The sequence below is a fragment of the Ovis aries genome, chromosome 1 (assembly GCF_016772045.2).
Source record: "Ovis aries strain OAR_USU_Benz2616 breed Rambouillet chromosome 1, ARS-UI_Ramb_v3.0, whole genome shotgun sequence".
Classification (NCBI taxonomy): domain Eukaryota; kingdom Metazoa; phylum Chordata; class Mammalia; order Artiodactyla; family Bovidae; genus Ovis; species Ovis aries.
Genome location: NC_056054.1, coordinates 53,514,557 through 53,527,382, shown reverse-complemented (window position 1 = coordinate 53,527,382; position 12,826 = coordinate 53,514,557). Strand labels below are relative to the sequence as shown.

General features: G+C 36.5%; 1 protein-coding gene across 1 annotated transcript in view; it reads left to right on the top strand.

Annotated features, from left to right (window-relative positions):
* PIGK (phosphatidylinositol glycan anchor biosynthesis class K) overlaps window positions 1-7,674 on the top strand; it is a 153,122-nt gene extending 145,448 nt beyond the window's left edge. Inside the window, exon 11 of the mRNA XM_004002091.4 lies at window positions 7,217-7,674. Within this exon, the coding sequence (XP_004002140.1) occupies window positions 7,217-7,333 (117 nt within the window). The 3' untranslated portion in view covers window positions 7,334-7,674. The remainder of the gene's footprint in view (window positions 1-7,216) is intronic.
* The last annotated feature ends 5,152 nt before the right edge of the window (window positions 7,675-12,826 follow it).

Genomic DNA, 12,826 nt, shown 5'->3' with positions numbered 1-12,826 from the left:
AATATTGTCATAAGATCATATTTCATACTCAATTTGCATTTTACTTTTATTTTCTTATTACAGTCTAAAGCATCTTTCCAAATCATTAAAATTGAGAACATTCTTGATGGCTATTATGTTGATGTGCAGTATTTCTCATGTTATCTATATAGTTTCCATTTTTATTTTGTAGATAACAGTAAGAAGAAAATCTTTGTGCAAAACCTTTGTCAGCATTTCTGAATTCCTTATTGTAGAGCCTAGCTAGGAGTGCAACAGATTCTAGGAATGAAAAATTATGAACATTTTAAAGACTTCTGAACATATAAATAGATTACTTTCCCTGAAAAGTTGACCATCCTTATTAACATTTACTAATTCAGTTTTGAAGCAAGGAAGAAATAATTAACATTTTAACTTGCTTTTATGATCAAAAATTAAATTTTTCAGGTTTTTATTAGCCATTTGTAATTATTGTGAAAATTTTCATTTCCCTATAACATTTGTTCATAAATCCGTGCGTCTTTTCTTACTCATTTTTGGCAGATCTGAAAGTACTGAATTTAACCCCCTTTCTGTCATATTTTCTCATTTATTTGCCTCTTAGTTTGATTTATACACTTCATAAAATATCGATTTTTCAAAAAGTTCTTTTAAAAATTTCTCCACCTTTTTATTTCCACTTACTGCTTTTAAACTTATAAATCCCTTTACTGTGCAGATTGTCTGACATTTTATCTCTTTTTACCATATTCACCTATGGGTGGTTGCTGGCTAAGCTCTCAGAGGCATTGCATTGTTTCAGATCCCAGAATGCAACTGGTTATTCACAGAGTGACCCTCCTGGCCATAATGCTTTCTACTTTCAAGCTGCACCCTTTCTTTCATCAGGGTTTTCTAAGTGCCAGAATCCTGTGGGTTTGGCATTGAACAAAGCAGATGCAAACCTCTTTCTGTCACCTTCCCCCTGCTAGCGTAGTATGGCTGGAGCATCACTCTTCAACGCCTGGCTTTTACCATCACCATGATTTTGTTCCATGTGTCACTGCTTGGGTGTTATCTCCTCCTGTCCATCAGCTTACATATGACACCTTGTTCAAGGGCCAGCTCATCCAAGAAGTCCTTCCTGAATAGCCACCCACTGACAGTCCCCTTAGCTTGCAGGCCCTTTGACGCATGCTCTTCACAATGAAATCCTTTGTAACTGCTCTCCACTGGTACCGTTAACATAGCTACCATTATGATAGACCCCTGAGTGCCACTTTACAAAAGTAATTGAAAACATTTTTTTTTACATGTCATATGTTTACATCTAATTCTTAATCATGTGAAGTATATTTTGGTTTGTAGTTTTGGTTTAGAAACAAAATTGATTTCTTTTCCAGATGTTAACCCATTGTTAGAGGACCAGTAAGAATATTTCCTTGCTTGTTGATTTGTTATAGTTCTTTTATAATATCCAATATAATATCCAAATTGTTGGATACTGAGCTGACTGACTACTTTCTATTCTGTTTCATTGATCTTTTCTATTTTGTATCAGAAAAATATTATAGATTAGCTTTATCATATCCTCTTTGATATTCAGGACTGTTTACCCCTCTATAAGTAATATAGATTTTTAACATATGAGATGAATTTATAGAATTAGATTTTACAAATTTATAAAATGACATTAAAAAATGAGATTTTTATCCTCATGCTGTGGATAGTCCCAGATATTTTATGTTTTTTAGTGCTATTGTGGATGAAATTTGTTTCTATTCTGTTTTCCAAATCATTTTTACTGGCACATTGGAAGGGTATTTTTTTATATTTATCTCAGATCTGAACTCTTTGTTCTCAGTAATTCTAAGAGTTGATTTTGTATAGTTTGTTGATACCTAATTATAAAATCTGCAAATATGAAAATTATTTCCTCCTTGAACTGACATCTGGATTGGCTAAAAATTCCAGAGTGATATTAATTAACAATATTAATAGTGGGCATTTGTGTCAGAAAAAAACTAAAATTATGGTTAAGGTAGAATAGTGGTCAATTTTCTGTTGGAAGCAAAATTATAGTTAAAAACAAATCATCTTTAATTATTCTAGATTAAATTAATTGCTTTGCAGATTTACCGTATGTAAGATACATCAAGATTCTGGGAGAAATGAACATTTCTCTAGCAGAGGGTTGGGTGGGGGCAATATCCAATGAATATGAATTGCTGACTAACTTCTAAAGGAAAGGAACAAGACTTGAGCTAGAGTAACTCACGTATTTGGGAGGAGGAAGGTTAGAGAGAAATGAGATGAATTAGTCTCTAGATTCCCCCACTTTATTTCCTTGGGAGCAGTTCCCAGCATGGTGACAAGTGGAGTCAATCTCTTCCCAGGAAGACTACAAGAAAGAGCTAAAAGTGAGCATAACTGCCGCTCCCTTAAAGTGAGGGGTATGGGGCAAAGAACATTCACAAAATTTACCTCTAGAAGACACTGTAGCATGACTTCTACAGAGTCTGCTATACATACTGTTCAGGGGAAACAGGTGTTTGCTGCAGTCCTTACTTAGTGAAATTTAGCTCAGATGAGTGAAATGGGGCTGAATTTCTTGTTCTAGAATACATCAGGGGGATTATCTTGACAGACCTCCCTCACCTCGATCAAGTTCATGATCCACAAGGAGCTGATTAGCTGCCCGCCCTTCATGCTGGTTTTATATATACCATTGTTGTAGAAACTTGAAAAGTATGTAGATGAGAACTTTATTTTCTTATGATAATAAAGGGTCAGGATTTTTCCTTCTATATTAATGGTCATCTCAGTGGGTGTATTTCATAGCTTTTGATGAATAATAAGCCAAAATTAGTGGCTTAAAACTTCAACTATCTATTTGACTCATAAGTCTTCAGGGTAGGGATTCAGGCTGAGTTCAGCTAAGCAGTTCTGTTCTTAGCTGGGCACCCTCGTGAGTCTCTGGTCAGCCTTGTCTTGGCTAGGCAATTCTGCATCTGGGAGGTGGCTGGCTGCTGGCTGGAGAACTTGAGTTCGTCTCCATCTGATGTATTTTTTACCTCCAGAAGCCTTGCCTAGGTTTGTTTCTCATGGTGGTAGCAGAGGTATAAAAGAGAGCAGAAACAGGCAAAGAAAGCCTCTTGAGGCTAGCATGGAATTAGGATACCATTGCTTATGTTCCTTTCCATTGGCAAAAAGAAGTCACAAGGCATGGAAGAAAGACGTAGAGTATACCTCTTGATGAGAACTGCCATAAAGCAGTATATTCAAAATGTATGGACACAGGGAAGGAAGTATGGGGAATTAGGACCTTTTTTTTTCTGTGATTAGTCTACCACAGTTCGGTGAATAAAGGACTCAGAGAGGTGCTTAGGACACTATCTTCCAGCTCCCTTTTTACCTCAACCTTTTGTCCCTGTATCTTGTATTATTTTATCTTTATGCTGTTCATTTGGTTTTGGCCTCTTGTGCATTTTTATTCAAATCTATGTCAAATAAAATTTTTCTAAAATTATTCTTTTGTTCTTTATGAAATCTGTTCAGAGATATGTTCTTTGTGTCTTCGGGAAATTTCTTCTTCATATGTTGGAGTGTTCTTACTCATGGACCTCACCTTGGTTTTTGCCTTTTTCTTAGAATACTGTCAGTATCTCCCAACAGAGCATGTGGATGTTTCTCACCATCTACCTAGATTTGGATCCTTTCAGATCTGTATCTGAAGAATAGTTGTTCAACATTTCCCAGTGACTGGTGGCCAGTCATCAGATGTGGTTTTGGTAAACTAAACTAGGGTCATGTGCTGCTGTGCTGGGTGTGCCTGGGTTTGGGCCACTTTAAAAAGATGAAGTATGTGGAAAAAACATTGTTTCTTAACATATATTATTGAAAGGATTTTTCCTGTATTTTCCTGTCTTTGCAGAGATTTTTGTTTGGATGTTGCTCCTTCTTGGATGCAGTAAACCTTTGCCAGGGCCCGCTACTTTCTGATACGCTCTTTACTGGGAATTATATTTAAATAGATGTAGAAAGAAGTATGCCATTAATTGGTTGGGGAAGAGTTGCACTACTCTGGCTGCCTCATAAAGTCACCTTCATTGGCAACACTGTTTCTCTTAAACAGCAGGCAGAAAAAGGGAGAGAGCTAAAATCCCTTTCTCAGCTGACAGAATTACCTATTTCACAGAGCATAGCAATCTTTTGGATCCTGTGTAGTATTCAGAAAACTGGGCCACCATTAATTTGTTTCTAGACCTGGTTTCCAGACTTGCAGATAGTGAAACTGTCCAAGGTTTCTCATCAGAGGTTAAGTTAATTTTAGTAGAGAGTGCTGTTGTCTCTTTCTGTGCCTTTTTATGTGCCTTTCCTGAGAAGATGGGAGCAGCTGCATTAGCAGAATTCTTCATAGATGTCATGCTAAGCTAAGAGTCCAAACTGTATTTAGTTAATAATTCATTTTCCATTTTTTTGTTAGTCAAATATATGTAATGAATATACAGTAAAAATAGAGCAACTGCAAATAGTAGTTTTGAAAGGCTGAGATTTGCTACTTTTGTTAGCTTGTACAGTGTTGTGTGAATAAATATACCATTCCATAATACTTCCAGAGTAATAACATACATTTCTTGGTCTTCCATTATTGCCGTCAGAGTTTGCCATTGGCAAACCACAGTTCTAGCACTTTGCTTTCTCCTCTTGTCCTCTCCTGGGCATCAGTGGTCTAAATGTGGGACATGTTTAGTTGAAGGATCAGGAAGCAGTGCCTCTAGAATTCTCTGAAACAGTTTTAAACATAGCAGATTGAAATAACTATCAGGACCAATCTTTGGAGAAATGCTGCTGCTGTTGCTGCTAAGTCGCTTCAGCTGTCTCCAACTCTGTGCGACCCCATAGATGGCAGCCCACCAGGCTCCCCCATCCCTGGGATTCTCCAGGCAAGAACACTGGAGAAATGCTAGTTACATCTAAAGAAGTTACATGCTGAGTCACTTCAGTCGTGTCCGATTCTTTGCAACCCATGGACTGTAGCCCACCAGGCTCCTCTGTCCATGGGATTCTTCAAGAACGCTGGAGTGGGTTGCCATTCCCTCCTCCAGGAAATCTCCCAGCCCAGGGATTGAACCCGGGTCTCTTACGTCTCTTGCATGGCAGGCAGGCTCTTTACCGCAAGCGCCACCTGGGAAGCTACAGTTGTCTAATCTCTGGCAACTGGTTCTGCCCTCTGAGTTTAAGATGTAATGGTGAAATCACAACTTCAGGGAATCCATCTCATTGAAAAGTAACTAGAATTCCTATAGGTGCAGAAGTAAGATTTGCTCTTAACTACTTGATTATTTATTTCAGTAATCTGTAATGAATCATAGTGCATAAATGCTGTTCAGCATTTTCTTACATGACTTGATTTAAACACCACCTGAAAGTTTTAGGTGGCTCTTGAAGGTTCACATCTCCTGAACATTTAGCACTGAAATTCATTAAATTAGTTTATAGAACAGTTGTCTATATTATAACCTGTTCTTCTACAGTGCATAGTTTAATGCCAGATTTTGACAATATTTATTTAACTTTTTAAAAGTAATAGCCTAGTAAACTCTATGTGTGTGTGTGTGTGTGTGTGTGTATTTTCAAATACTATATAAATCAGATTCCTAGTTACTGGGGAAAATCTGAATCATATCTCTTCAACCAAGTCAATACTCTTTAAAGTAGATTCCCAGGGAGCGTCTTCTGACTGCTGTATAAAGGTGTGCTTCCACTAATAATGATTTTTTTTTTGAGTTAATAGCTCTTTACTAGATAATCATTTCCCAGTTGTGGAAAAATAATTTTTGATCTTAAGCTTGTTCATCCATTTGGCAAGAGTTACCAATGTTTGACTGTTAGAGAATAAACAGGACAAAAACTGAACAGCAGTTAATCATGTTTATTTAGTTCGCTCACTTGTATTTTCATGTCACATGCGTATGATACTTATATACCTACCTTTATTATATCTATATTTTATATTCATTACTATAGATTTTCTACTGAAATTAAGATTTTTCAGTGTTGCACAATGTTCCAAGAGCTTACAAACCGTCTGAAATGGTTTGAGAACCACTGAGCTTATCATACATGTTGATGTATGACAAAAACCATCCCAGTTTTGTAAAGTAATTATCCTGTAATTAAGATAAATTAATTAAAAAAATACTAGATGTGTTATATGCAGTAGGATTAATGTAATTAACACTGCTTTATATTGTTTATGGAAATTGTAGAGTAAATTCTAAGAGTTCTCATCAAAAGAGAAAAAAAAGAAATCATTGATTTTTTTATATCACATTACAGTTGTTGCAAATTTCTTGAAGTATTATTTATTCTCAGCATGACTTTGAAATTATCTAAAACATTTTAATTTAAAAATTACATGTTACTTTATCAAAATTTGGTTTTTTAAAGTTTTGATAACTGCAACTTCAATATAGTAATTCATTTCCTTTGTAAAAAGAAAAATGAAAAGGATTACCTAATTGAAAATCAGGCATTTGCATAAACTTCTCCATTTATAAAATTAAAAGAAAATAGAATTTCTTTCTATCAAAATATCCTTTGGAATATTTTCAGTGAGTTTATAATCTTATACATTAGGTAATTATTAGATATTTTATTAGATATTTAATTATTAGATACTTTTAGAGTTTTTTCCCTCCTTCCCTCTCTTCCTTCCTTCCTTCTTTCTTTCCTTTCTTTTTTATTTTTCCATGTGATAATTTGAAGATTGAGTGAAGAGCATTAGGTATCCTGGTTATGTAGAGGAAAAAACAAAATGTAAGTTGTGGAAACCACTAAAAGCCTTTCTGGAATCTAGTTTAAATGGTGACGAACGCAAATTTCAGATTACAGTTTCTCACTTTAATCCATCCTAGAATAGGATTCTCATAACTATCCTTACAATCTTGGCTCATAATCCGGGAAGTATTAATATAACTCATAAACAGACAGTATCACAGACCTTCAATTTCAGGATCATAATGTAGCTGGTGAAATGACAAGTAAATGGTGAAGACTGATCTGCCTTTCTGTGCTGCACAAAGAAACATACAGGACATGTTTATATGTATGGAACCTGCAGATAGGGAAGGCTAACGGTACATTTAATTTAATCTACATTACTACCCCTTAAACGCACACTCTGTGAATTACCTATTTTCTATCGGTCTTTATCTATTGTTAAATTTATAATGTCATTCTTGTTTTGCAGAAACCAAAGCTGAAGGATTGGCATCCTCCTGGGGGTTTTATTCTGGGATTGTGGGCACTCATTATCATGGTTTTCTTCAAAACATACGGAATCAAGCATATGAAGTTCATTTTCTAAATGTGGTGATGTATGAAGACTGCATGAAAGGCTACAACATTGGATATAAGTTCAATAGATTTTCAAAAATACATTGTTCTTGTGTGACTTGGCAGAAAGTATAAGCAAACTGTAAATTAGAACGAACTATTGGTTTTGTAACTTAAAGAAAAATTGTTGTTAATGCAAGCACTAAATGGCTCTAAATATATTTCAGTTTTTCATTTTGTGTGTTATTAAAATATTGGGATAAAGAGATCACAGTATTCTCACTGACTCTGAAAATAATTTCCCCTTGTTTAATCCCCTTTCATTTGGAAAAGAAAAAAATGTGAAGACATTAAATTCTCTTTTTATGTATACTCTCCTAGTCTTTTTCATATTTTTTTCCAAAATAGACATCACGTAGAACATTTTGTCAGTTGTCATTTTGCAGTATGTTGTCAGCCCTTTGCCTCTCCTTGGACATTCTTCAAGGACACATTGTGAATGGCTGTGTGCAGTAATTTATTTAATATTTTCCTATAATTAGACTACTTTGTTCCACAAATTTTCTTTTGTTTCATTCTTTGATGTGTTGATATGGACTTCTCTGGTGGCTCAGATGGTAAAGAATCTGCTTGCCATGCAGGAGACCCAGGTTCAATCCCTGGGTCGGGAAGATCTCCTGGAGAAGGGAATGGCAACTCACTCCAGCATTCTTGCCTGGAGCATTCCATGGACAGAGGAGTCTGACGGGCTGTAGTTCATGGATTTGCTAAGGGTCAGATATGACCAAGTAACTAACACTTTCATATGTTAATATTTTATTTATCAGCTATTCCTGGAATTCTACAGCTAAAATTGTAAACAAATATGAAAAATTAGTTTTTTAATCTGTGGTACTGAGTCTCCAGGGCTTTATTTACTGTCAGTTTATCTGGAAAATTTAAGGTCTTTGGAAATGTCACATATTGACTGCTCAGGAGAAACAAATCCCATCATTTTTCATCTCTAAGCATTCTGTGATGCTTTAGAATTGATCACCTCCTCTTCAGTTTCCTCACTGAAAAAGATACTGCTTTTTTACTTACTGCTTTTTTACTTACTTTCTGGACGGTCCCATAAAGTGGATAGACTGCAGGAAAGATCTGTGCTTGTGGCCACGTCCTTGTGTGTGACTGATGCATCGTGTAAGACAGTAAACCTCTGGTCTGGTCTCTGATGAGATGCAAGAGCTCATATCCCCATGACTGACTTTTTCATCTTACCGGCCATCTTCTATCTGTCTCGTAACTGGAAATGGTATTGAGATTGTGCTTCGCTGTCAAGCCCAGATATTGTTTCTTCACATATGAGGGGGAGAAAGAAATCCTGAAAGTTGAGTATTTGTGTCCCTGGGATACATTTTTGTATTTTATCTGTTGTATCCAGAAACTTTGTGTTAATCTTAAAATCACTATGAAGATATGTTTTGTAATTATAGGAAACATTCAGAAGACAACTCTTCCTCTACAATAAGACCTCTTAAAGTTAATATTCCTTAGACTCTGTTTTCCCTGTAGCACTTAAAATATTACCTTTTAATTAGATGCAAAATGATCATTCTTTTCACAGGCAAAGGATTAACTGTTATCGCTCAGATTAGAACAAATGGTATTGAAGCTTTTTGCAAGCTCTGAATCTTCATTTTAATTGATCTTTTTATTGGTACACTAGGTAAATGAAGAAGGAAAAATTTTATCTGATTACATGGAAAAGCATCTTTTTGTACATAGAAAGGAGGAAAAGCAAACTTAAATTCAAATAGCTGGATTTTAATAGTCTTATGAGACAAAGGTTGACTGTGTCATCCTCTAAACGCTTACACAAGGTCATGGACACTATGGTTGGAAGGGGTAAGCTACTTAGATTAGTAAAGGAAATATAATTGTTCTTGAGCCAAAGTAATTTAGTTTGAATATAATGAAACATATCCTGATGGTAAAGACTGCTGGAAAGGAAAAGGATTCCTCTTCAGAGATTGAAGAAGGTGCCCTTCTTAGTTAAAGCCAAACTGGGGAAAGTAATACTGGATATAATATACAAGATTAATTGTATTCCAGACAAATTTCAAAGGGCAGTTATTTCTTTCTGTTTCATTATTGAATTGTCAGAATACAGTTAAAGCAAAAAGCTTGAAATATGTTAAATGCTTAGCTCATAACCATAATCTTTTTACGTAAAGCATATTCTGCCTTCAATAATAAGTAAATCCTCTGCATATGTTAAGTGGGTAATATCATAAGTGTAATTAAATGGCCCAGACTTTAAATGATAACATAAAAGCACAGCCTTAAACATATTCTCCTTGAGTCACAAAGAACTGAGCAACTGAAAGGTGTTTTCCTTTTGCATTTCTCACAGTGTTGTAGTAAGGATCAGATGAGTTAATGATATGACTAAACCCTTTGGACACTGTAAATATTTGGTGGTGTTATTTTTCATATTTCTGGTTAGGAAGATACCAAGGGGGGAGTTAATGGTGACAGGGTCCCTTTTTCTGTTGTACTTATTTACCTTCCTAAGCTGCTCAGTGTTATTCCTGTTCTCTTTGGTATTTTTTCTCTCTTCCCCTACAGTGCCCTTCAGCAGGACAAGGATACTATATAAATGGATCCCAGCAGACATGTCCTGACCTTTTTGGGGAGGGACAGGATAAAATGATACTGTTCAAAGGCAGCCTGCATGAGAAAAAGAAACCAAATGATGTGGATTTTAAAATTATGAAAGATGTTCATTTGCAGTTTATGAAGGAGAAATGTAGTTTGGATGCAAAGCTGATTAAATTGGATCAAGAAAAATTGGAATTAAGTACAAAAAAATCATTCATTCATTTATAGTTTCCATTTTTTTATATCCTAAGCTAGTTGAAAATGATGATTCCCACAACAAGCATAACTCAGCTTGTTTCTGCTTACTTAGTATTTTCCACTATAGTATATGTTGATAACATTTCTTCCATTATGTATGTTGTACAGCAGAGTTACTGTTACTGTGGGAATCGTAATTTGAAATTTTGACTTGTGTGTTTCTGGAATCTTCACAATAAATGTTAGATTAGAATAGAAAATTTTTTTCATTGAGTTTAACAAAATTAAATTCATCTATAGCAGATACTGTTTAAACTTATGAAAGAAATATTTTCTAAACATACCACAAGGTATAGCAATAAAATGAGATCAGTCTCCATTTTACTTTATGGAATCAGCTCCATTACTTCATTGTCACATTTCCTGCCTGAGTGCATATACCTACATTTGTACCTGCTACATAAATAAGAAATGAAAGTCTTTCAGTTCATAGACGATATGTGCTAAGTTGCTTCAGTCGTGTTTGATTCTTTATGACCCCATGGACTGGAGACCACCAGGTTCCCCTGTCCATGGAATTCTCGAGGCAAGAATACTGGAGTGGGTTGCCATTTCCTACCCAGGAATTGAGCCTGCATCTCTTATGTCTCCTGCATTGGCAGGCGGGTTCTTTACCATGAGTGCCACTTGGGACAATACACCTTAGCCAGTATCTTTTTTCCCTTTTCTGCTGTTTGAACATGTGCTATAAAACATTTGATACAATTTAACTGAGTACACCCTTTAATGGGATTGTTATACATGAAGGTGTGATCAAGAAACCCATTATTAAAAATTCAAAGCTAGGAAAAGAAGAGAAGTGAAAAGCAAAGGAGAAAAAGAAAGATATAAGCACCTGAATGCGGAGTTCTAAAGAACAGCAAGAAGAGATAAGAAAGCCTTCCTCAGTGATCAATGCAAAGAAATAGAGGCAAACAACAGAATGGGAAAGACTAGAGATCTCTTCAAGAAAATTAGAGATACCAAGGGAACATTTCATGCAAAGATGGGCTCGATAAAGGACAGAAATGGTATGGACCTAAGAGAAGCAGAAGATATTAAGAAGAGGTGGCAAGAATACACAGAAGAACTATACAAAAAAAGATCTTCATGACCAAGATAATCACGATGGTGTGATCACTCACCTAGAGACAGACATCCTGGAATGTGAAGTCAAGTGGGCCTTAGGAAGCATCACTACGAACAAAGCTAGTGGAGGTGATGGAATTCCAGTGGAGCTATTTCAAATCCTGAAAGATGATGCTGTGAAAGTGCTGCACTCAATATGCCAGCAAATGTGGAAAACTCAGCAGTGGCCACAGGACTGGAAAAGGTCAGTTTTCATTCCAATCCCAAAGAAAGGCAATGCCAAAAATGCTCAAACTACCACACAATTGCACTCATTTCACACGCTAGTAAAGTAATGCTTAAAATTCTCCAAGCCAGGCTTCAGCAATATGTGAACCGTGAACTTCCAGATGTTCAAGCTGGTTTTAGAAAAGGCAGAGGAACCAGAGATCAAATTGTCAACATCCACTGGATCATCAAAAAAGCAAGAGAGTTCCAGAAAACATCTATTTCTGCTTTATTGACTATGCCAAAGCCTTTGACTGTGTGGATCACAATAAACTGTGGAAAGTTCTGAAAGAGATGGGTAGACCACCTGACCTGCCTCTTGAGAAACCTATATGCAGGTCAGGAAGCAAGAGTTAGAACTGGACATGGAACAATAGACTGGTTCCAAATAGGAAAAGGAGTACATCAAGGCTGTATATTGTCACCCTGCTTATTTAACTTCTATGCAGAGTACATCATGAGAAACGCTGGGCTGGAAGAAGCACAAGCTGGAATCAAGATTGCCAGGAGAAATATCAATAACCTGAGATATGCAGATGACACCACTCTTATGGCAGAAAGTGAAGAGGAACTAAAAAGCCTCTTGATGAAAGTGAAAGAGGAGAGTGAAAAAGTTGGCTTAAAGCTCAACATTCAGAAAACGAAGATCATGGCATCTGGTCCCATCACTTCGTGGGAAATAGATGGGGAAACAGTAGAAACAGTGTCAGGCTTTATTTTGGGGGGCTCCAAAATCACTGCAGATGGTGACTGCAGCCATGAAATTAAGACGCTTACTCCTTGGAAGGAAAGTTATGACCAACCTAGATAGCATATTCAAAAGCAGAGACATTACTTTGCCAACTAAGGTGCGTCTAGTCAAGGCTATGGTTTTTCCAGTGGTCACGTATGGATGTGAGAGTTGGACTGTGAAGAAGGCTGAGCACCGAAGAATTGATGCGTTTGAACTGTGGTGTTGGAGAAGACTCTTGAGAATCCCTTGGACTGCAAGGAGATCCAACCAGTCCATTCTGAAGGAGATCAGCCCTGGGATTTCTTTGGAAGGAATGATGCTAAAGCTGAAACTCCAGTACTTGGCCACCTCATGCAAAGAGTTGACTCACTGGAAAAGACTCTGATGTTGGGAGGGATTGGGAATAGGAGGAAAAGGGGACAACAGAGGATGAGATGGCTGGATGGTATCACTGACTCGATGGACGTGAGTTTGAGTGAACTCCAGGAGTTGGTGATGGACAGGGAGGCCTGGTGTGCTGTGATTCATGGGGTCACAAAGAGTCGGACATGACTG